Source organism: Eutrema salsugineum, unplaced genomic scaffold (assembly GCF_000478725.1).
Source record: "Eutrema salsugineum unplaced genomic scaffold, Eutsalg1_0 scaffold_5, whole genome shotgun sequence".
Classification (NCBI taxonomy): Eukaryota; Viridiplantae; Streptophyta; class Magnoliopsida; order Brassicales; family Brassicaceae; genus Eutrema; species Eutrema salsugineum.
Genome location: NW_006256612.1, coordinates 9,771,649 through 9,795,196, shown reverse-complemented (window position 1 = coordinate 9,795,196; position 23,548 = coordinate 9,771,649). Strand labels below are relative to the sequence as shown.

Below are 23,548 nucleotides of genomic sequence, written 5' to 3'. Positions count from 1 at the left end.
TAATTTTGCAACGGTTTTGAATTTTTTTCCTCGGAACTATTAATAATAATTTTCACTTTTTGTGCTACATTTCTTGTAGTTGAAATAACAATTGTGTTAACACCTTGCTATTTGCTAATACAGCAAAAATCAAGTATCTGATATATAAGACACCTTCCTTCTTCCTGCAAAACTTTGTATAAATATGGTATTTGAAATTGTTCGTTTTGGAATATACAAATAAGAGAATTCAGCCAAAGATGATTTATTGAAACTAAGCGAAAACGCTCATCATGTTGTTGTTGGATTACAATGTCAGACAAATCAGTAGATCATAGAGTCAAAAACTAGTTCTAATTCATTGTCCAGAATGTTGATGGTTCCTAATCCTGCTTGAACGCCTCACTGGTGTTACCATCTCTTCTTTACGGCCACTTCTCTTCTGTATCTTCTCGTATGTTGTGAAACTTCCATATGAAACAGAGCCTATGGAGTATTCTGATGCCGAGGAAGCAGTAGATTCGCCGCTATCATTACTCTTCCTGCCTCCTCCGCTTTGGTATTCTTTGAGATCATCTCTGTTATTGCAGCTGTGCAATGATTTATTCTTATGGAAACTGAAGCTCATCTCAGAAGGGAATGATGATACCTCTCTTTCTCTGTCATCATCAACATCTTCTTCTTCTTGGAAATTCAGTGAAGGAAGCCTTTCTTTGATCAGATTCTCTACTGGCACCTGCTCAAAGTTTACCTCTTTAGCGTCAGAGATTGTTCTTGGTTCACCATCTTCATGTAGCATCATCACAGGTTTTGCCTTCTTTTTAGCTAATAAGAAACCAGAAGCTGCTGCAAGCAGAACCATCACAGTCGAAAACAAGACTACCACTTTCTTCTGGTTACTCAACAAAATTTCCTTCCAATCAGCTGTATTAACAACTTCGTCACCGATCGAACTCTCTTCTTCCAAATTACCACCATCTACATCAGAAACTTCTGCGGAGACGTCGCTGGATTCAGCAATTTCCATAATACCTTCTTCCTCTGAGCCAGTTTCAGGATTGGCTACTTCATTGTCTATTTGCTGGTGACCACTGATTGCAGCAGACTCCACATCATCTAACTGGTGTGCGTCAGAGTCAGCTGCTTCCATGTTATTTTGGTCATTTGCTTCATATTCTCTCTGCCCTTCAAAACCATCAGTTTCTTGACCACCACTTTCTTCTTCCTCAGAAAGAGATTCTGAATATCTTTTACCTCCATTCATCTCTGTGTCTGTGGCCATCGTGATCTCAGATTCTATGTTCTTCACATCATTTTGGGCCGACCTAGTTTCAGATTCATGAACTTCCTCCAGGTTCTTCTGGTCAATTTCTTCATATTCTTTCTTCCCTTCAATACCATCAGCTTCTTGGTCACCACTTTCTTCGTCTTCAGAAAGAGATTCTGAATATCCTTCACCACCATTTATATCTGTATCTGTGTCCATCTTGAACTCAGTCTGCTTATCAGATTCACAAACTATTGAGTTTACCTCTCCGCCTTCACTCTCCTGCTCGAAATCATTGCCATCCTCTTCGTCTACATATTCAAGATCGATTTCACCACTATTCTCAGGTTCTTCAAGTTCCTGATGAACACCATTGTCTTCTTCCATATCCATCTCTAAGCTCCACTTTTGGCCATCCACCAACAACCCAGCAACAGTGATTTCACCTCTTGGTGTCTCGAAAGCAGTATAAGACAATCTTGTATCTACCAAAATATCTGTCAAATTATGATACTGAAAAGGACCATATCCCTCTTTTTCTCGTAGACTTGAGATCAGCTTATCCATGTACACAAATGATGATTCTGCCCACATCCTCAGCTTTACACTCAACTGCTCAAAGCTCTCTGTTGCAGACTTTGTGATTTCAACTGGGATATGGAACTTGAGGAAATGTGACGCTTGACTGATGTTTGGCTGAGTAAGTGTCACTGGAGAAACCAACAACAAATACGACACACCAAGAACCAAAATCCAACCAAGCAACTTGGATGTCTTGAAAAGAGACTGTTTTGAGATCTGATGAGTTTCTTCTTCTTCAGTGCCTTCACTAACCACTAATACTTCTTCATCACTCTCCACTGCTTCAGAATGCTCCGTATCATTCTTATCTTGGATTACTTCTGCCTCTTCTTCTACTGCTACTACAACTTCCTGAGAAGCAACTTCCTCCTCTAGTTGGCTGTCCTCTGCAGACAAATCAGATTCAGAAGAAGAGCTTTCAGAGTTGAAAAGCTCCTCGAGCTGCTTGCACTCATCAAAATGATGCTCGATTCTTGGATTTGGCCTGTAATGGAGAAACTGTGGCCTCGGTGACAAATAATTCTTCTTTGGATCATAAGGTGCCACGGATGAATCCACTTCATGAGACCCAAGCACAGGGAACGTGTACGGAAGAGAAGGAGGGAGAGGGCTCGAGTCATCGAAATCTCCATTGCTCTTGTTCCCATGATTCTCATCAAAATCAGTTACATGAGTAATGTCATGTGACTCCTCCTCATAAAGTTGCTTCTTTTCATCGACACAAATCTGCTCTTGATCTGTATCTTCCCCAATGAAGCTAACAACATCGGAAAATGAGACAGATGACCGAACCTGATGATGGTGGGTTTTGTCAAAGGATCGAGACACATCGTTTTTATCAGACAAGATCTTCTTCCTTGGCGATGGATTGATCTTGGAAACCGCTGAAATAGTCGGTGACATGAAGTTCTTGGCTCCCTTTGGAGTTTTGAACGCATTTGAGTTTTGATCCTTGTCGTTCTGGTTCTCTTTATCCCCAAACTCGACCCGGCTGATTTCTCTTCCTGTTGAGTTCCTCAGGGACAAATCTGCCGGAAATGGGTTGGCACGAAAACTCCGCCGCATCAGATCTCCGGTCTCCGAATTTCTGGGTTTAGAGTTTGGTCGGCAAGGGATACAAGGAGAAGAGGAAGAAACAGAAACAGAGGGCTTGTTCTTAGTAAGAGAAGAAGCCATGATTGACGATGAGAAAAATGGCGCAGGAATCCTTTGGAAATGAGAATGAATTATTTAACGAATCTCAGTTCTTTCGTTCGTTTAAGGAAAGAAGATATCTAGAATCTGCAAGATTATGAATTTTTGAATGCTTTAAGATCCAAAGTTTTGAATTTTGAAAAGAGAGAGACAAAGACAGAGAAATCGTAACAGCTAGTTGCTCCCTTGCATATTTTATATATTACAAAAAAAAATCCCTAATAATCTTTCGTTACGGCTATATGATTCTGATCTATCCAATTTGGCATTAAAGAAAACAGTTTAGAAACATGATAAACATGCTTTGTAATAATCTTTGGAGTAATGAAAGTTGATATTTGGCCTTAAAAAAAAAATTATATTCTTCGTATATGATATCATACGGAGGAGACCTTTTTATTCTTCGTCAACTGTATCTCCTAGTTTTTCAAAAATCTCTATTCTCTCCCATAAACTTACAGATAATATTTAAAAGCCCCCGGTCCAAAACCATTTAGATCTAGTAGATTTTGGATTTACAATCCAGAAAGTTATCACCCTATATTGAATAAGATTAAAAATAAGGGCATGTTTTTCTTTTTCCTTGCGTCTTTTTAATATGGGTATGGACTATGGAGAATGTAGAAATATTTGGAAGAACATTGGGTTTAGATAAAATAATACTCAATTGCTGTACATGAACGACCGTTCATTTTGGTCGGCCAGGATGATGACACGTCTGATCCTTGCGAAATAAAAGGAAGGAGCTTTAAGCAAATACCAAACCGTATAAGAAAATTGAGAAAATACGAAATGTAATGATTGGGCCAATCCTAATGGGCCTTTGGCTGAAGTGAACAAAAATTTGGTAGGCTCAACTCTTTTGTTAGTCATCGTCTGAATTCATGTTCCTTGGATCATATATTTATAAAGTTGTTTGTTCTTGACGACTTATTTCATCATTCTTTTTCTTTTTTTTTCGAAAACTTTTATCATTCTTTTTTCGTATCATTCATATGATTCTACTTGTACTGGTATTATAACAAAAAGTTTGAGATAGTTTGGCTAACACAGTTCGTTCTATTTTCTGATATGGGATTAAATTCATTACACATAATCTTAACAATGTACCGAAAATCTTTGGATTTAGATTAAAGAAAGACGACACATATTTAAAAACACAAAAGCAGTTTGACAAAAATCCTCATCACAACCTTTAATCTGCATAAATCAGAGCGTTTGTTCATCTTCTTCCAAGAGAAACTATATTTCTCGTGTCATCAAAAACAAATTAAAATTATCCGGATATTGGAAAGCCTTAGAAAACCAACTTTTTGACAAATAAAACTAACGAATTCAAAGAATAAAAAAAAGGGATAAAAGGGAGAGCTAGATTCAGATGGTAGTGCATGATGTAAAATTCATCAAAAGATGTGCAGAGTTGGATTGTTCTATGGTAACATCATCATCATCATAATCATCGCTCTCTCCTCTCTTATATCCCATCGATTTCAACAAAATTCGGAGACAATAAAAACCAATAGGAGCATTTGAAATAAAAAATAAAAGAGCATAAATCAACCAAAAACAAGACTGCGTTTCTCAAAACTTCTACATTGAAAAATGTCGAGCGGATAACAACTACAGAAAATTATGCGATGGCTAACAAAGGATGGAGACTTAAATAGTGGCGAATTTTAGGGTTTTTGAGTTCTTTACTTGAAGATTTAAAACCATGTCGTTTTTATTTGTTTTGAGTTTGGAATTAAGCTACTGGGCTGATATCATTCGGCCCAGTAATAGTCAGAGTTCATTATTAGTGTTTGGGCTAGTTCAAGGAAGAAGTGCAAAATAAAAAAGCTGTAACAAGTTGTTTGAATGTGACATCATTTATTTCCTTTTTTTTTTTTTTTTTGACGTCGACATCATTTATTTCCTTAACTCAGAGAAAAAGACAAAGATAAAATTTCCGGAGAAAATTGAGAAGTCAGCCATTAAAGCTCTCTCTCTGTTTCTGCATTAACGGTACGGAAGGGTTTTCGTTAAAGTGTCTCTCTTTCCTTTCCCTTCAATCTCTGGATTTTGATCGTAGCTACATTTGGTCTCACTCATTTCCATGGCTGCCACTAATGAGGAGAGTTTTATTAAGCCTTTCATCTCAGAGAAGTCATCTGAATCATTGGTGAGTCAGAAAGCATGTGTCTCTCTCTTTTTCCTCGAAAAGTAAAAGGAATGTGTGTACTGTCCTGATTTGGAGACTTGTGGTTTTAAAGTGTACTGCTTTAGTTAATCTCTATGGTGCTAAGAACTTGGGTGCTTTTAATTCTTCATTTTAGCTTCAAATTTTACGGGAGAAAAAAACAGTAAGCCTTCATTTGCCTTTTCTGTATCAGATGTTAAGTTTCTTAATTAATTTATTTACCCTGGTGTTACTGAATCTTGCAAGATTTGGAATGAAACTATGTGATTAGACCTAACTGTTAAATCCAGATACGTAATGTGATTAGACTCGGATAGAGTCTCTTGTCTGTGTTTCTGCTATTGTCTCCTGAGAGTTGTATTTTTATTTTATGGTTTTGTATAGGAAATACCGTTGGGCTTCAACGAGTACTTTCCACATCCATTGCCAAATACAGTGGAACTCCTAGACTATTGTGGTAGATCTTGGACGATTAGGATGAAGAGAATAGGGGATAAAGTGTTTCTAACTGTTGGTTGGGAAAATTTTGTAAAGGAAAACAATCTCGAAGACGGCAAGATGATGAACTTCATCTACGACTGCAATCGGACCTTTCATGTTATCATTTTTGGTCATCACGGGGTTAGTGAATTCATAGACTTCCCTCAAGTCGTAATGGATGTTGATGAGTATGAAACCTGTGAAGAAGAAGAAGAAGAAGAAGATGATAATAACATCAGTAACTAAAATTTCGGTCTACATCATCCACGGAGAGAGAAGCAAAAGGCTGCCTTATACTAGTTTATTTATCTTGATCTATGTAACAAGAAGTTGTAGGTTTAATTTGATGAACACCCTTTGAATTCTGCTATTATCTGTGTTTAAAAGACCGTGACATTGTGTGTGTTGTCATCATTTTGCGATAATTGTATCTGGTGAAGAAGAGAGTGTTGTTAAAGAAGGAATGAAAGAAAGTGTTTGGTATAGTGGAAAACGGATGGTTGACTTGTGATGAACCTTAAAGCTTCCATGCAATAAGACTTGGTGCGAGCCAGAAGGTTTTAGCGTTGGTCTTGGTCATGTGAAAGGATGAGGGGTGTGTTTGTAAGATAATAACAAATGTTGCCCAAATTGAATAAATTTAAAAGTTACGAGGTACTTTTAGAAAACGTTTTCACGGCTAAGCACTCTTTTATTTGGCCGGCGTTTGGCGGCGGAAAGGACCATCGTTCCTTCTTGGGTGGTCGTGAAAAATGAAGAGCGGCAAGTATTCGTGTTCTACAAGATCAGAAACCCTAGAATGGATCACCGCCATTATTGATTTCCTTAAACCCTTTTCTTTCCTCATCAATGCTCACGTTGTCAATTTCTTCAAGGTACCTTTTTTTTTTTCTGGTCGACTATCGGAAACAATCTAAAGTTCGTCTTTTTTTTTTAGCTTATCATTTTCTTTCTGAGCTGATTGGTGGGTTTTTTTTCCAGGATAAGCAATGGGAAGGTGTTGATCAGGAATGGATGAGCTGCTTAAGGAATGAGAAGCCGGAAAATATTCTTCTTATCCCGTCCGGTGGTGTCCAGGTAAAGTTATTGGCTTTTATTCATGATTGAGAATTTGATTAATAACAAAGCGTATACGTAATTCCTATTTGAGCTAGTCTTGGTCAGAGTTTTAGCTTAGCTGAAAAGTATTGATATGCGTCTGTATGATTTTTAGGATCACTGGCCTGCTTCACTCAAGGAGTTCGTTCACACGTTGAGGTCTCTATCGTTTCCTAGAGAACAAGCGGAATTACAGGCGGTATATTGTATACTCTGCACTAAACTTTACATTTTTCTAATTATAGTTCCCTTCCTTGGGAGTGTATAAGGTGGAATGTTTCTCTACTTGTTGTGCTGCGTCAGGATGGTATTATAGATTCTAGACTGAACATACTACATCATTGTCCTTTGTTGGCAGATACTCGCAGATGTGGATATGGCACCGCTTAGCACCGTTCTTTCACAGGGCATGAATCTGAAGAAAAAACATGAGGTACATTGTCTTTCAATGATGTCTACTTTTGGTAGGAACTTCAGTAGTCTGCAGCTGTTTTAGCAGTTGGTGACTTTTCCCAATACAAGAAACTTAAATTGAAAAGCGAATATCTAATGGTTTGTAGCTGCTCAAGCCACTTCACATGTAAAATACTTAACATTTATTTTGCGATGGTCACCAAAATCACATGTATTTGTAGTTCACTTATGGTAGTATTCTCATGCAGGTTCAAGTTCTTTCCGCTGTTGTTAGCTCAGTTATTAACAGTGTTGGAGCTTCTACTGTAGTTGATGTCGGTTCTGGCCAGGTATCTTTAAATTTAATCCCTTTCTTATATCTACTCGTCAATCATAATTGCATGGTTAGTATCGCTTTCGCATATTTCTGACTCGATGGAGGTTATTCCTAGCCTGGTCTTTTGCTACTTCTCTTTTCTGCATTTTTAATTTCTACTTTTGGTTGATCAATGAATTTTTTTTAATGATGAATTTCGCTTTTCTATCTTAGTTTACTAATAACTTTGTAGCATATAGTTTGCCATAAGTGTGTTAAACAACTTCATTGAAAATTGTTAACTTTTTTTTTTCACTTGTCAAAAAACAGGGTTATCTAGCGCAGGTTCTTTCTTTCCAGTATAAGCATTCAGTTGTTGCGATTGACTCTTCCTCTCATCATGGAAAGATAACAGATGCACGCGCATCACGTATCAGAAAGCATTTTGCAGCACAGATGCGTAAATCTGGGTAAGGGGTTAGCACATTATAAGATTATTTAAAACTTTAATAAAAGAAAAAGATGTCTACTTTTTAATGCTACTTAACCTCTTCTCTGCTAGTTCAGGAAACAAGTGCCCAGATGTTCCAGTGACGATTACATGCCGTGTACTATCCACAGAGATGTTGAAAACCTTGACCAATGTTTCTCTGGAGAAGAATGACTTGGATTCAAATGCAAGTGTATTGAATGAAGGTCCTAGAAGATCACAGTTATCACCTGATGCAAACAGATCGGGTTCACTTGTTCTTGCTGGCCTTCATGCATGTGGAGATCTATCTGTTACAATGCTAAGGTTAGTCTCAATGCTTGCTGCGATTGTTTCATCCGCGATTTATGTTATCCTGTAAACACATTAGTGGTTTGGTCCTGCTTGCTATGTTAAACCTTAAAAGCTGAAACAATTTGCAACTTGATTTCTTCAGGACTTTTATGGAGTGTGAAGAAGTTAAAGCAGTGGTGAGCATTGGCTGCTGTTACAACTTATTATCTGAAAAAAGCAGTGAGAATTCTTGTTCCAAATGTGGATTTCCGATGAGCGCTGGCCTCAAATCCGTGGGCTTTTCGCTTGGCAAAAATGCGCGTGATCTAGCTTGTCAGGTATTATCCATTATTGTATTGGTTCTGGATTTTGCAACATTGTTGTTTTAAATTATAATGTTTCGTCTATGTATTCTATTTGTGTAAAGAAGTTATATGTGTTTTTTCTCAGAGTGCTGAGAGATGGAGCAGCTTAGGAGAAGATGCTGGTCTGCAGAATTTCGAGTTGCATTCTTTTCGTGCTGCATTCCAAATGGTAATATAGGTTTTGTTCTGTTGGTGAATAGACTTTTTCTTTCTTTCTCCCAAGATCTCTGACTCGTTGTGAATCGAATCTGAATTTATAGTGATACTCTCTAACGAGTAACGACCTAATTACTCTTTGAAGGTTCTGTCAAAACATTATCCAGAGGTTTTGGCGACAAGTCCGTCCATTGGGCGCCAAGGGAAGGCATTTCGCCGTCAACAGCAAAGAAAAGCCCTCGAAACTCCAGCAACAGTAGCTACAACGAGAAAAGGTCAGGAGGTTGATGGATTAGATTCTACAATAAGTGAGACCAAGATCATTTTGCTTATGTCTATAGTTCATTGCAGACACTGACGACAAGAAACCCATGAGGCAGACAAGTTCGAAGTCCGATATTTGTTCTTCTTTCGAGAAGTTTTGCGAGTCAGCATTTTCCAGCCTGAATCTAGAACATCCTGAAGATCTTGACCTGCGTGCCACATGGAATGAATCTGTTGAATTCACTGTAAGCTATTCCTCATGTCTCTTGCTCTCTCTTTAGGCTTCTGGATTCTCAAAAATTGATGGATGCTTGTCTTTGGTGTTGTCAAATTAATAAAATAAAAACTGCAGGAACTGATAGGGCCTTACTGGTCTATTCGAGCTGCACTAGGACCAGTGCTTGAGACATTGATCTTGCTTGATAGGCTTATGTTTCTCCAAGAACAAGGTGCCTCCATCAAAGTTGTTATGCTTCCCATCTTTGATCCCACCATCTCACCCAGGAATGTCGCCATTATTGCTAAAAGACTTTGACCCTAGAGCTTGAAAACTCTGTTTTGATCCTTTTAAAAACTTTATGAAACGTGTGAAATGTGTCTCTTTTGGAGTTGACTTTAAGTTTTATTTTCGATTTATTGAAGAGAACGCACCTGAAGACTATAGTGAAGAGTTGAGAACTCTGCATATAACGGTCCCCATAATCCGTCATGTGAACATAATCCCATTTCTTCCTTGTCGTTCATGATCATTGATGAAAATGTGATAAGGTATCCTTTGACTTTTTAAGAACCCAATTTTGAATCATTGTTTATGCATTTCATCACCTAACGACGCTACAGGTTTAATTATTATTATTTCATAGGTTCATTCAAATGTAGCATTTTTAATAAGCAATTCCGTTTATGTGTTATACACGTTTTCACATTAGTTAAAATAAAATTTAATCATCAAGTTAAAAATTGAAACCAAATAGATTTCCAATATGCGCGTGGTGAGTCTGGTGACACAACAATATTGGTACAGATTGATACGCTATAAAATCATAGTCAAATAGATTTTTTCATGGTTACTTTTAAAAAGATTAAAAGTGTTAGCTGTCTTCTTTCAGTATCTTGTAATTATATTATTCATTTTGCGGTATTAGTTACGTCGATATAATATACTTTTTGTGTTGCGTCTGTATGAGGAATGTATATTCATCAAATATTTGAATAAATAAAATTAAACAGTGCAAAAGAAAACCATGATGGATTCTTTTGACAAAAAATGTTGAATTTTGTTATAAGTATTGGTCCATCCGTAATGGATTAGATAGACATGTACTAAAAAAATATTTATTTCAAGAAAGATGAAGAATTATTATGCCCATGAATGAAGCAAAAAGTTAGGGAATGATGATAATCATACGAAATAGTCAATTATTAAACGATGTTTTACATTAAAAGTCGTTTTATAAATCATAACCGGATACGGCGAGATTTAATTAATGACCGTAGCGTTGGTCTCGGAGCAACGTATAAGATACTGATGTGTGCTTACGATTGACTCATTGACTTTTATTACCCGCCACCATATCAAGACCGTCTTCCTTCTTCATTCGTTCCTCACAGTCTCATTTCAACAAATCCGTAATCTGATATCACACACGCGGCGATACAAGGAGAGAGAGAGAGAGAGACAACGACTATTTGATCGCGTAAAGACTAAAAGACAGAGGCTTTTTATACCAACTTTAGCCGAGCAGCCAGTTTTCAACCTCTGCGATTTCTGAATCACTATCTCTCCCTCTCTTCCTCGCTGTTCCTAATTTAGGATTTTTTTTTTTCCCTGAGGTGAGTTTCTCTTCTTTCCAGTTTCCCCCTTGTTGAATTTCGTTTTTGTCTGCATCTGTTCTAGGTTTCTGAATCTTGAGAAAACCCAGATTCCAAGTTGGCAGCTTTTTTAGTTGCTTTAATTTTTGAGGTTTTTGGTCCGCACTAGTTTTTTTCTTGGGGGTTTTCTGACTTGGACAGAGATTCCATTGAGAAATCGAAGCAGTACTTGAAATCGATCTATGGCTGGTTTACTATTTAGAACTTAGAAGTCAACTCTCTAAATTGCTTCTCGTTTTCGTGGTAGAAACAGGTCACAGGTCTGTCTTAACGTTGATGGGTTGCTCCTGGTTCTCATGCCGTAAGAGTGGGGGAAAACCTTCAGAAGTTGATGGAGGTACTACATATACTCGATCTATGCTTCTTAAAATAGGAGGCTTACTTATTTCCTACATTATTCTTTAGCTTGGAATGTTAATTCTGCATAGTCTTGTTGATGTTTTCGTCTAAGTTAGTTTATATCTATATACTTGTAAACAGAAATCGCAGCGATAGACAACGTAAAGATTTACAAATATAAAGAGATACGTCAGGCTACAGATGATTTCAATTCTCTGAATAAAATTGGAGAAGGAGGGTTTGGTTCTGTGTACAAGGTAAACGAGAAAATTCAGTTGCTTTTGAAATTCTTTTTCAAATTCTCTCTTCATCATTTTAACTCTCTGGGGGAAATTTTTTTTGATGACATAGGGTAATCTTAAAGATGGAAAGATCGCAGCTATCAAAGTCCTGTCAGCTGAGTCAAGACAAGGTGTAAGAGAATTCTTGACTGAGATCAATGTGATATCAGAAATACAGCATGATAATTTGGTTAAGTTATATGGATGCTGCGTTGAGGGGAATCACAGGATTCTTGTTTACAATTACCTCGAGAACAATAGCCTCGATAAGACGCTTCTAGGTGATTCCCGTAGTTTTTGTACTCTCAAGTGTCAGCTTCTCTGGTTTTGTAAAAATCATTTCTAAACCGAGTGAATGTTTTCACTTTTCAGCTGGGGGCTACACTCGGAGTGGGATACTGTTTGATTGGAGTACTCGGGCCAATATATGCGTTGGGATTGCTAAAGGTCTTGCTTTTCTTCATGAAGAAGTACGTCCACACATAATTCACAGAGATATCAAGGCAAGCAACATTCTACTTGACAAAGATTTATCTCCCAAGATCTCTGATTTTGGACTCGCGAGGCTTATGCCACCTAACATGACTCATGTCAGCACCCGTGTCGCGGGTACAATGTGAGTTCCACATGTTTATCCTTTCCATTTTTTACTTTATAAAATTTTCTCACTGGAAATTGCAGGTCTTAACATGTGTACACATCTGTTTTGGGCAGTGGTTATTTAGCGCCAGAGTATGCTGTTAGGGGACAGTTGACGCGTAAAGCCGATATATACAGCTTTGGGGTCCTTCTTATGGAGATAGTCAGTGGAAGAAGTAACAAAAACACCCGGTTACCCACGGAATATCAATATCTTCTAGAAAGAGTAAGTCTTGCCTTTTTCTTTTTTGAATTTTCTCTTAGTCATTCGTGCAATCACTGTGTGTTTTATATCTGGTCTAGTTCACATGATCAACCGTACCCGTCTTCGAAATGTCTGAGCTCTTGTTTTGAAAGATAACCCTTTTTTTTTTACATTCCACAGGCTTGGGAACTTTTTGAGCGGAATGAGCTCGTGGATCTAGTTGACTCAGGTTTGAATGGAGTCTTTGACGCAGAGGAAGCTTGTCGGTACCTAAAAATCGGTCTATTGTGCACACAAGACAGTCCTAAGCTAAGGCCAACTATGTCTACAGTGGTGAGGTTGTTAACAGGGGAGAAGGATATAGACTACAAGAAAATATCCAGACCGGGTTTGATATCTGATTTCATGGACATGAAAGTGAGAGGACCCGTTGAGACAAAACCAGAGGAAGTGAACAGACACAGCTACACAAACCCTTCTTCTTCGTCGAATGCCTCGTCTAACTCCGGGACTAGAGATAACTCAAATGCTTATTCATCAGGGGCTTCCTCAGCTTATGCTGGTAATACTTTCAGCAGTACCATTTAGAAAAGAAAAAAAAAATCCTTTTTTTTTAAAATTGTTATTGTTTGTTGGTTTTTGAGATGTAAATGGGGGAAATCAGTGTTTGATGTTTTTGTGTGTCTCTTCTTCTTCCTTGGATTCAAACAGAGGTTTTATGTTAGATTTTGAAACAATAGCAACTGCAGAACATGAAGTTTCTACCACACTGTTTCCAGTGTTTGTTGTTTAAGTCGTTCTTTGTTGCAAACAATGATTTCAGTGTATATATATACAAGGTTGAAGTTGAATCTTAATGATCTCACATCAACAAACAGGTTTGTGGATTTGAGTTCTGTTCCTTGCCTGATATGAGTCTTAACCTATGTTTTAGCTTCAGTTGCCTTATTATATGAGTCTTAACCAGGAGGTTAAACCAATTTTTGTCCGATTGATTTCCATCAGCTCGGTCTGGTCTAAAAGGTTCATGAAACTCGGAGTACTAAACAGTACGGTATGAGCGACCGTAGGTGATCATGCTCTGTTGTGCGGTGGGACCCGCGAATTTAATGTTCACTTAATCCAATTCCAAAACGATAATTCGCTAAGAACTAGTATAAAGCTGAAAATATTTTAATGTTGCCTTCGTCTCTAATCCCTGTCTCTATACGCCACTGTGTTTCTCTTTCACTCTCTCTCTTTCTCTCTGAGCTTTTTGAATCTTTTAAAAGATTTTTTTGTTTTGCTGCTTTTTCTCATGAGGTCTTTTTGGGTTTTCCTATTTCCGGACCTAATCTTTACAGTAACCCATTAACTTTAACTAAAGCTCTTTTTTTTTTTTTATCTTCACTCTCTCTCTACTCTTCATACCGAACCAGTGAAATGCTTGTCGGTGCGTGGTGATGCTCTAACGAAGCTATTTTGGTTGCTGGGTCTGCGTTGTTCCGCCGGAAAATTCTGCGGTTTATAGGTTTTTTGGGATCCGATTTGAGGATATGTACTAGACTAATGGTTGTTGGGTAATTTAGGGTTTTGTATTCTGTGAAGCAACAATTGATTGCTGAAGAGAGAGGAAGGAAGGAAGATTCTGTTTTTTTTTTCTTTTCTTTTTGTATGGATCAGCTCCCGAACCTTTTGTAAAATCTAGTAATTTGATTATCAGATCAAAGCAATGGCTGAGAAGTTAGCTTTTTTCGAGATTTCAGACTCTCTCTTCTAACGGATATCAATATATCTGAGCGTTGGAGTAAGTTTAGGGTTTGAAGATTTTGTTGAGTTATGGAGGATATAGGATTGGTTAAGCAAGGTTGGAACTGGTTGCAGTCTCAAAAACATTTGTGCTCATGGATTTGCGCTGCAATGCGATGTTTCGAGGGAAAGACAGAAGCTCTCGTAGAGCGTCACTGGCCTCTAGTGTGCAGTGGATGTGAGAAGCTATTAGGGTTGCTTAGTTTATCGTTTGTTTACTGGAAAGACTGCATTTTGAGGGGTTTCCACTCCAGTGCCAAATTTGGTTCAGCTGCTTTGCTCCTGATAATGTGGAGTTGCTTCCTTAGCCTGACTTCAGTATCTTGCTTGATTTATGTTCTGCTCGGCATGGTAAGAACTCTAGACCCCCGCCCCTTTTGTTTGGAATTCTTGATTCTGGGTTCTAGATCTTTAAATAGCGTTGATTTCTTTGTCTGTTAGCAAAAGCGTCTGAGCAGATCTCATGAATAGCCTTGGTTGTATGAGAAACCACTAATATCGAAACTATATTGGAGGCCAAACCAGAATGCTGATAGTCTGATCTTAGAATTACTTTCCGTAAACGGTTTTGAGATATTCGTTGAAGTGTAAAAAAGTACGTTTAGCTTTGGAGATTTGGTTGCAGTGTTTCATTTATCGTATGGCTTTAAGTTATATATATAGTTGAATTGAGTCTCACCTACTGTTGATTTACCTTCGCAGGCAGCTGCTGGTGCTGCTGTCATGTACTTAGGTTGCACTCCTGGGATCTTCATTGTAGGACTATTTGGAATTCTAATTTTGTGGATGTACGCTAACTTTTGGATCACTGGAACATTATTTATAGTTGCAGGCAAGTGTCAATATTTCTTCTCCATATTATGATGATGTCATTCTAATTTTGTTGCTCTTTATATAGTGTTTTCTCAACTTCTTTGAATCAGGTTATTTGTTCTCCCTAAATCACGCGCGGGTGGTGGTTCTTATGGCGACGGTATACGCCATTTATTGTGTCAAAGTCAGACTTGGATGGCCTGGTGTTATTCTCTCGATGAATCTTGCATTCTTGTCCAACGATATAATTATTTGTCTTCTTCAATGGTGTGATAGTGTTAGTGAAAAAACACAACCAGAGGAGCCAAAGAAACCTAAAACTGTAACAGAAGAAGAGTTTCCAGGAGAGTTTGGTTATTCTTCTGTTCCCGTTGAAGAACCAGAGAAAAAGGTTCATGAGAATAAGTCGGCGAATAAGCCAGCTTCTCCATCAACTGTTGTTAGTAACTTGAAGGAGGTTTCTAGTGTTAAGGTAGTCAATATAGAAACAGATTCAGCTGATGAGATGAAAAGAATACTGAATAGTTTGAATCACTATGAAGCATTGGGATTCCCTCGGCATAAAACGATTGATGCCGCAGTGCTTAAAAAAGAGTATAGAAAGAAGGTGTTTTATTTGAAACTGACTTTGTAAGTTCTCTTGGCTAAGAGTTTTTTCTGCTCGTTAATTAAAGTGTTCTATTTCTATTCTTAGGCAATGCTGGTTCATCCGGATAAAAATAAGGGAAGTCCTTTGGCAAGTGAATCATTCAAGAAACTTCAATGTGCTTATGAGGTAATTGTTGAAGGATGGTTTTGTTAATTATAGTCTATATAGGCCAATGCTCGGTAGTTTTCACCTTAGATGCTATAATCAGACGCTGTTTTCTCTCTATTTTGAATGTATAGACATGAAAGGTTGAATTTGCAGGTTCTCTCTGATTCTGTTAAGAGAAGAGATTACGATGAGCAGTTAAAGAAAGAAGAATCTAGGACCAGGAGTGTCTGTCAGACATCGCATGCTTCTTCGCATCAGGTTTGTTGATATAGTCTGTGAGATTTCTGATCCCTCATGTATTGTACTATTGTTTTCTTATAAAAACTGATGATCAGATTTTCTGATCTTTTCAGAATAGTCCCGGTTACCGATCAGAAGAGTCAAGGCGCATACACTGTACGAAGTGCGGTAATTCACACATCTGGGTATGTACCAACAGGAGTAAGGCAAAGGCCAGATGGTGTCAGGTTAGCGAACGCACTCACACTTCCAAGCATTTGATTTCTATCGCAGAATCTCTTTTTTTGTTAAATGGTTATTGATACCATTAAAATTATAGGATTGTGGTCAATATCATCAAGCCAAAGATGGTGATGGATGGGTTGAACACAAAGGGACTCTGGTATTCGAGAAAGCACATAAGGTTAGGCTTTCAGTTTTTTCTTCCTATTTTGTTTACTAGTAATGATGAATTAGTCGTTTTATAACTTGTCCTGTAGATTGAAATACCACGAGCTTTTGTCTGTGCGGAGAGCAAGATCTTTGATGTCTCAGAATGGGCTATTTGTCAGGTTGGTGTTCTCATTCTTTACCAGTAATCAATGCGAAAACTCTCTGTTCTTCAGTAGGTTAGACTATGGCGTCCCAAGATTTTTCACTCAAGTGACTTGGATTAGCTTTAAGACTTTTTACGGCATGTGAAAATTATTTGATGTATACTTCTTTTCCATTGAAGGGAATGGCGTGTAGACCAAACACACATAGACCAAGTTTCCATGTGAACATGGTTGGTTTGGAAAAGACAACGCAGAGATCAAACTCGAGTAGGTTCCCGTGGGATCTTGATGTGGAGATGATGGACGAGGATGAGGAAGAGTTTGAGTTATGGCTTCAACAAGCTATGGCTTCTGGCCTCTTCTGTGAGACATCAAAGCGCAGAAAAAGCTGGAGCCCTTTCAAGTTAACCAAGAAACAATCGCGAAGAACATCGACTTGACCTGACAACACATCAACGACAATGGCAAGATCAACAATGACTCTATGCCTTGTTCTGTTTTTTTTTTTTTTTCCGATAGTGGAAAACAAGCGAAAATATGAACGAAGAGCCTGAAAGAAAACAACTTTACAAGGTGCTAATGAAGAAGAAAGGGACATGGAAGCTTGAAAGGAACGTTGACTTACAATTTTGAACCCCTTCTCTGTAAATAAGATCTTTGGATTTTGTGAACTTTGAAGTGAAGTTATGGTTTTTCTCTGAGAAACCAAAACCCATTCGATAGGAAAGCTTCAAAGAAGAGCGGATAACAATACTTTTGATATTAGTTTATTACAATTAAAATCCATGATCCAATCATGAAAGAAACTTTGTTTTTTTTTTTTTGGGTTGAAAATTTCTCATATTTAACCGGAGTTGAAATTACCAAATTTTCCCTCCTCGGTTCTACTGTCTGTGTTGTCTGTTAGTCGAGATTCGACCTCCATTACTTCAGTTGTCGAGATTCGAGAGATATATGCAAACTCACTTTCAGACAATTTATAAAGCATCTGTCTTGCTCGAATTTCACCCTTTCTCGGTTTTTGGGTGAGCTCGAGAAAACCCCGTTTTTGATTAGCCGGTACGATTCTTCCGAAAGAGAAAAAAACCCTAGAAACTCACCTTGTAAGTATCACGTCTCGTTCGTTGTTGTTTTTTCTTATGTTATCCTGAAATTGTTTACATTTACGAGTTTAAGGTTCTGGGATTTCGAAATTCGAATGGTTTTTGGTCGAAAATCTATGCGCTCATAGATATATAATTGCTGTATAGAAGTGAAGGGGAGGATAGTGAAATGAGTAGGCTATCTTTTCGACCCCGTCCATTGGATATACACAAGAAGCTTCCAATTTTAAAGTCCTTTAAAGACTTTGAAGATGAAGATAATCCTTCTTCCATTACTAGAAATTCTCAGTTGCTGCGTATAGCAGCCGTTGAGGTTGATAATGAGGTGAATATTTCATTCTCTGTGATTTTCATTTTTTTTTTTTTTCGTTTTATCAGTTTGTATGTAAAGCTATAGAGTAATGATTGAAAGTTTCTCGTTTTCTCGCGTTATCAGGTGCATCATCCTCAAGTGCCTAGCAAGAAACTGGCTTCAGAAATACCAACACCTCAGTTTCTTGTTGTGGATACATATGAAAGAGACTACTCCCGGACTTTTAATCAGCCTCCTTCCTATCTACGTGCAAGAGGAGGTAATCTCTATCTCTAAATTTCTTTTCGAGAGTGATATCTTTTACATGGAGACGGGATATCTGTTGTGCAGCTCGAGCTGAGCTTGGAGATTTTGTGGAGTATGATCTTGACAATGAAGATGACGACTGGCTTTCCGAGTTTGATAAGGAGAAAATGGTTCTCTCATCTGAAATGTACAGTATCCGACCACGTTCTTTTATCTTTCGTCTCCTTGCATGCTTTCCATATATATAGCCATTGAGATATATAGGATTATCCAGACTTCCATGAGTCTTGTTGTGGATGAATCTATTAGCTTCTAGACTCTAAATTAATTTTCTTCTCTTTTTTCTGGTGCAAAAAATTTGTTTGGATTTATAAAATGATTGGATTTTGCTAATAGTGCGAAAACCATGTGGTCGAATGGAAACTGAAAGAAGTGAATCTAGTATTGGCCCTACTGTTGAGTTGAGATAGTGCACAACTTTTCTCGTCTTTTAAAACAAAGCTTTCTGCCCGTAATCTTGCTAAATGACTTGATACAGGCTTGAGAGCATTATTTTTAAACTAGAAGTATTGGATCATAAGGCACGGGAAAGAGCTGGAGTCATTGCTCCTACTCTTGGTTCACCAGTTGCAGTGCTTTTGCAGCTTGATGCTGCTATTGAGGTGTACACTTAAATTATCTTGTTCTCTATACTTTTTATTTTCTATTCGGTTCTGGAGGTCAAAAAGAGAAAAAATGATGATGGTTGATTGGGTAGTTATCATCGTAGTCGTCTTCATTGGGGACTGTTTTCTGAAGAATTGCACTTTTACTTTTCCTTATTGCCTGAAACTGTAGCAGGAGCATAGATATAGTATTAATGATTACATTTCCTCCTCTAGAGTACTGTATTAGTATACTGCTCGTGCGAATTTTTTCAGAGGCGGTGCATTACATTTAATTGTTCTTGTTGTGCTATTTCCAATTTTTTTAACAGGCGCTGCAATCTTTGCCCATCAAATATGGAGTATTCCAGGCTATCTACAGTTACTGGAAAAATAAGGTTGGAGATAGACCTTTATGTGGCATAATTTGAACACTGAGAGTTTTTGGATTTAGTTGTTATGTTATGTCACATAGTTTGGTGATAGTTGAATTTTTACAAGACATTTTTTGTGGTTCTTTGAGCATAGTCTTATAACACGAACTAACTTAGTTTTGTTTTGCATTTCTCTTAGCGTGAAAGATGGCAAAAACCTATTTTGCGGCGTTTACAGGTATACCATCATTTGGACTGATCTCAAATGTACATGTGGAAGAAATGCGTTTATACGGAAATTTACCTGAAACAATAACTTACATGTTGCGGTTTTTTGTTTGGAATAGCCTCCACCGCCGGTCAATGATACCAATCCATACAATGTGTTTAGGCCACGGGAGAAAGCTCATAGACTACACACAAGAAGGGTAGGCTCTCTTGTTGTCTGCAGTTCATCAATTTTTCATATCTTGTTGTATCGAAAGTGCACAACAGCTTACTGATAAGAGTTGACCTCCCTGTAGATGCAAAGAAGAGAAAACAATGCGCAGTCGTTTGAAAAGCTTCGACAGGTAAGGAAAGACATGAATCTGTGTGAAACTTCCTAGAATCCTTGTTGGATTTTAAAACATGTTATTTTGTTCTGTTGTGGAATATGCTATTATCAGGTCAGGCGCAATCTTGACCAAGCAAAGACAATTCTGGAAGCTCTAATTAAGGTATTCTTTATGGCGTTTATACTTGAGAAGTGAATGTAATCTTAGCTATATTATAGGAGAAAACTGCGTGCTCCATAGGTTTTAACTTGATGAGAACTTGTTACCTTTATAGAGAGAAGAAAAAAAGAGGGATTTCATGGCGAGTGAGGTTAGCCTTCAGAGAATCCAACTCAAATATAAGGTACTCCTCTAAAACTTGCATTGAGTGTCCTTTTGTAACCGGAAAGAATTGTGCATTTCGATCTCCTCCCTAAACTTTTGTTGGGTTTTTGATCTGATTTGCAGCACGAAACAGAACTCTTGGAAGATAGTTTGGCTCAGTCTGGGTTCCCACTCTCTACATCGTACAGATTTGGCTCAAGTGAAGATGAGTTCATGGACTCCGATGACCCAACCACCACCCAAGAACGCACAAGGCCTTCCTTTACTCCTCATCCTCGTTTCACTGACTCAAATCTCGCTCGAGCTCAAGCCGGGCGCATAAAGCAAGAGGCAAGAAGACACGGATGGCTCCACAAACTGGTAATTCCTTAGATTCTGTTAGTTGTAATGGAAACACTTGAGATTATAAGATAATATTCACTGTTTTTATATTTCTCCTCTCTGTAGAATCCTAACGAGCCAGTTATGCTGTTCACAAAACCGCTGGTCCCCGATAAACTGGCTGCTGCGAGAATCATCGCTCCAGTGGATGCAAGAAGCGGAAGATCTCGGTTTCAAGGTAGAATTGGTCGAGGCGGTCGGATTGTATTTGATAGATGGAATCCTCTTAAGCAAACTCACATAAACTGTGGCAACTCTTTCTACATAGCACCATAAGATACCGACTTCAACTAATTTCCCCTCTTTTTTTAAAGAATTTTCCGCATCAGTTCGTTACCAGTGGTGTAAGTGTGTGGACAAAAACTGTTTGTATCTCTAAATTTTGTGTATTCTTTGGTTTTCTCGGTTAACTGAACAACCTCGGTTACCAGTAATCGGTTATCAGTTGAACTTTAGGTCCGGTTAGTGACCATCGGTATATGGTCTGGTTTGGTCCACGCCTTGAGTAGTTGGAATTTGTGAAAGTCATAAATCCGGTTGGTTGATTTCCCGGTTATGAGCTAAATAAATAGTTGATAACAAGGGTAAATCTGTAAATGTAAAGACATCTGATCGAATTTTGTTGCCCCTTTCATTTGCCAAGTCGATGATCGTGAATCTCTAGCAAGGATTCGTGTCCGTGTCCTGGTGAGATCGAACTTTCTCTAGTTTCGTGCAGAAGATTACTTCTTTAAGTATCGGGTTAAAGGTTCGGATTGAGTTTTGTTGGTCTTTCTCTTGTTCTTTTGCTTGATTAGGCTTTTCAGTTAATCGGATTCCTTTTCTATCATCGAAGTACAGCGAAGAAGAAAGACTAAACTTTGATATTTGGAGTTCCATCAATGGCTTCGCTTCTGGCTCGCAGGTCGTTTAATGCTCTCCGTGCCAGACATCTCGTATGAATCTCGTTGTCTCTTGACTTTATTTCTTCTCCAATTTTTTGTATTTCTGCTGGAGTTTTATTACACGGTTACCATCCGTTCTACTCTCCATCTTTTTGTCTTGGGCTTGTGGAATCTGGAATTGGAAATCAATCGGAAATGGAATGAAACTGTTAAATTTCTGACTTGGGATGAAATTTTTCTGTCTTCCTTAAAATCACTTCGAATTTTAAGATTTAGAGGTTTAGTTAATTTCTGCAAAAACGAGTCCTTTAAGTGAGAGCGTTATGATAGTTAACTTTTAATTTCTCTTTAGCTTCTTTTGGTGGGTATGCTATCTCTATGGTATTCTCCGTGGGGTATTCTTCTTGTATTTAACGTCTGCCTTGTCTTCGTTGATAGGTTTTTTCAGGGCAAGCTTTACAGGAATCTCATCTTTGTGGCCTACAGTCTCGTGCTATATCCTATGGATCCAAAAAAGGTATGCATATTTTCTTGCTGTTGTTTTGGTTTTCTTGGTTAATTGAGGTTATTCCTTCTCAGGCATATATGTGACTAATGGTTTGCCTCTGTAACATACAGATGATGAAGAAGCTGAGCAACTAGCTAAGGAGATCTCCAAGGACTGGAGTACTGGTAAGCTTTATGATCCAGACACTTTTCTACCTTTGTATTCTCTTGGTTTTCCTTCTGTGAGAATTAGCGATTCCTGACATTTCTTACTTTTACAGTCTTTGAACGGAGCATCAACACCCTATTTCTCACTGAAATGGTCCGCGGTTTGTCGCTGACCCTCAAGTACTTCTTTGATCCAAAAGTTACAGTGAGTGGCTGTCTTCACAGACTTTAGTAATTAAGTAGAAAGGAAACATACTGTGATTCTGAAGTTTTATCCTGTGTGCAGATCAATTATCCTTTTGAGAAGGGTCCTTTGAGCCCTCGCTTTCGTGGTGAACACGCTCTTCGAAGGTATCCAACTGGGGAAGAACGCTGCATTGCCTGCAAACTCTGTGAAGCTGTGAGTTTTACAAGTCTATGCTACTTGAGAAATTCGTACCATAGCATCACGTTTCACCTGAAAAATTGTGATTTGTGACGGATATTGATATTTTCTTTCATCAGGTATGTCCAGCTCAAGCAATCACAATAGAAGCAGAAGAGCGGGAAGATGGAAGCCGCAGAACCACTAGGTCACTACTTAAGTTCTCATTAATTCACCATATGCTTTCTTTTTGGATACTGTCTTGTGTCTCTGGTTCTACACATTTCATAGTAAAGTGATGATTTGGAGATGTACAGGTATGATATCGACATGACAAAGTGCATCTACTGTGGTTTCTGCCAAGAAGCTTGCCCTGTTGATGCAATCGTCGAAGGACCCAACTTTGAGTTTGCAACCGAAACTCATGAGGTAAACACTAGATCGAGACATATCATTTGTCCATGATCCTGAAGTTCAGATTTGTATTATTCCATAAATGGCATTTTGAATCTTTTTTTTTTTAAATATGTTTTTCTATCTGCAGGAACTTCTGTATGACAAAGAGAAGCTTCTTGAGAATGGAGATCGGTGGGAGACAGAGATTGCAGAGAATCTGAGGTCGGAGAGCCTCTATCGCTGAGTATTTTATATCGGGAAGGTCTGTTGCCTAATAATTTATTCAAATGTTTTCGTTTGAGTAAAGATGCTTCAGCTTTTACACCATTACTGTATTGCTTGTAAGTTCATATTGATGGTAAAACCGGTTTTGGTTTTGTTTCCGGTTTGAGATGGACCATACCAAAAATTTGGAATCTGAAGTATGATTCAATGAAGTTGTTACTCCTAGTGTACAAACTAAAAAAAAAATTCCTAATATGAATAAGAGCCGGTCACAAAACGAAACCAGAGAACTACAAAGGGTAAAACTACAAAAAAAAAAACTCCAATTTTTTGGTCTCTGGAAGACAGAGAGAAGCTTTTTGAAAAAGGAGATCAGTTGGAGACAGAGATTGCAGAGAATTTGAAGTCCTTGAGCCTTTATTTGCTGAAGATGATGATCCCTTAGGCCTTTTCTCACAGTTCTTTATGAAAACGTTTTCATTACTTCTGTTGCAAGTAATGATGATAGATCATATAAGCACCGTTGCTTCGGCATTTGCACGTGCTGCTTTGTAGAAATCGTACGTACCAGTGGTTT

General features: G+C 38.1%; 7 protein-coding genes across 11 annotated transcripts; 6 read left to right on the top strand and 1 right to left on the bottom strand.

The window, feature by feature from the left end:
- Positions 1 to 337: 337 nt before the first annotated feature.
- Positions 338 to 3,084, bottom strand: LOC18993230. Its single transcript, XM_024152935.1, has one exon. The coding sequence runs from the start codon at positions 3,002 to 3,004 to the stop codon at positions 338 to 340; it is 2,667 nt and encodes an 888-aa protein (XP_024008703.1). The 5' UTR covers positions 3,005 to 3,084.
- Positions 3,085 to 4,959: 1,875 nt separating this feature from the next.
- LOC18993229 (B3 domain-containing protein At1g16640) lies at positions 4,960 to 6,148 on the top strand. The gene is made up of 2 exons (XM_006416733.2): positions 4,960 to 5,183; positions 5,586 to 6,148. The coding sequence occupies exons 1-2, from the start codon at positions 5,118 to 5,120 to the stop codon at positions 5,925 to 5,927; spliced, it is 408 nt and encodes a 135-aa protein (XP_006416796.1). The 5' UTR covers positions 4,960 to 5,117; the 3' UTR covers positions 5,928 to 6,148.
- Positions 6,149 to 6,397: 249 nt separating this feature from the next.
- LOC18993228 (methyltransferase-like protein 25) lies at positions 6,398 to 9,728 on the top strand. Its single transcript, XM_006416732.2, has 12 exons — positions 6,398 to 6,556; positions 6,663 to 6,758; positions 6,895 to 6,978; positions 7,138 to 7,212; positions 7,442 to 7,522; positions 7,819 to 7,958; positions 8,051 to 8,284; positions 8,415 to 8,589; positions 8,702 to 8,785; positions 8,918 to 9,047; positions 9,124 to 9,281; positions 9,389 to 9,728. Exons 1-12 carry the CDS (start codon positions 6,434 to 6,436, stop codon positions 9,569 to 9,571), a joined length of 1,563 nt encoding a protein of 520 aa, XP_006416795.1. The 5' UTR covers positions 6,398 to 6,433; the 3' UTR covers positions 9,572 to 9,728.
- Positions 9,729 to 10,583: 855 nt separating this feature from the next.
- On the top strand, positions 10,584 to 13,220 carry LOC18993227 (cold-responsive protein kinase 1). Of its 2 annotated transcripts, none has more exons than XM_024152344.1 (7): positions 10,584 to 10,869; positions 11,156 to 11,245; positions 11,389 to 11,504; positions 11,599 to 11,809; positions 11,901 to 12,144; positions 12,243 to 12,393; positions 12,553 to 13,220. In XM_024152344.1, exons 2-7 carry the CDS (start codon positions 11,185 to 11,187, stop codon positions 12,958 to 12,960), a joined length of 1,191 nt encoding a protein of 396 aa, XP_024008112.1. In that variant the 5' UTR covers positions 10,584 to 10,869; positions 11,156 to 11,184; the 3' UTR covers positions 12,961 to 13,220. The 2 variants fall into 2 exon arrangements, with proteins under 2 accessions (XP_024008112.1, XP_006416794.1); XM_006416731.2 differs by having other exon boundaries at positions 10,598 to 10,869; positions 11,162 to 11,245.
- Positions 13,221 to 13,281: 61 nt separating this feature from the next.
- LOC18993226 lies at positions 13,282 to 17,221 on the top strand. The gene is made up of 9 exons (XM_006416730.2): positions 13,282 to 14,511; positions 14,863 to 14,992; positions 15,084 to 15,580; positions 15,668 to 15,748; positions 15,884 to 15,988; positions 16,084 to 16,197; positions 16,290 to 16,373; positions 16,450 to 16,521; positions 16,686 to 17,221. The coding sequence occupies exons 1-9, from the start codon at positions 14,191 to 14,193 to the stop codon at positions 16,944 to 16,946; spliced, it is 1,665 nt and encodes a 554-aa protein (XP_006416793.1). The 5' UTR covers positions 13,282 to 14,190; the 3' UTR covers positions 16,947 to 17,221.
- Positions 17,222 to 17,403: 182 nt separating this feature from the next.
- LOC18993225 lies at positions 17,404 to 20,926 on the top strand. 3 transcript variants are annotated; one of them, XM_024152518.1, is made up of 13 exons: positions 17,404 to 17,609; positions 17,760 to 17,934; positions 18,046 to 18,181; positions 18,253 to 18,355; positions 18,707 to 18,830; positions 19,145 to 19,210; positions 19,386 to 19,424; positions 19,534 to 19,614; positions 19,711 to 19,758; positions 19,855 to 19,905; positions 20,018 to 20,086; positions 20,191 to 20,427; positions 20,515 to 20,926. In XM_024152518.1, the coding sequence occupies exons 2-13, from the start codon at positions 17,779 to 17,781 to the stop codon at positions 20,722 to 20,724; spliced, it is 1,320 nt and encodes a 439-aa protein (XP_024008286.1). In that variant the 5' UTR covers positions 17,404 to 17,609; positions 17,760 to 17,778; the 3' UTR covers positions 20,725 to 20,926. The 3 variants fall into 3 exon arrangements, with proteins under 3 accessions (XP_024008286.1, XP_006416791.1, XP_024008285.1); XM_006416728.2 differs by having other exon boundaries at positions 17,757 to 17,934; XM_024152517.1 differs by having other exon boundaries at positions 17,683 to 17,934.
- Positions 20,927 to 21,049: 123 nt separating this feature from the next.
- Positions 21,050 to 23,127, top strand: LOC18993224 (NADH dehydrogenase [ubiquinone] iron-sulfur protein 8-B, mitochondrial). 2 transcript variants are annotated; one of them, XM_006416726.2, is made up of 9 exons: positions 21,050 to 21,196; positions 21,289 to 21,383; positions 21,771 to 21,849; positions 21,951 to 22,004; positions 22,100 to 22,191; positions 22,273 to 22,386; positions 22,491 to 22,558; positions 22,668 to 22,779; positions 22,895 to 23,127. In XM_006416726.2, the coding sequence occupies exons 2-9, from the start codon at positions 21,330 to 21,332 to the stop codon at positions 22,988 to 22,990; spliced, it is 669 nt and encodes a 222-aa protein (XP_006416789.1). In that variant the 5' UTR covers positions 21,050 to 21,196; positions 21,289 to 21,329; the 3' UTR covers positions 22,991 to 23,127. The 2 variants fall into 2 exon arrangements, with proteins under 2 accessions (XP_006416789.1, XP_006416790.1); XM_006416727.2 differs by having other exon boundaries at positions 21,078 to 21,196; positions 21,284 to 21,383.
- Positions 23,128 to 23,548: the final 421 nt, after the last annotated feature.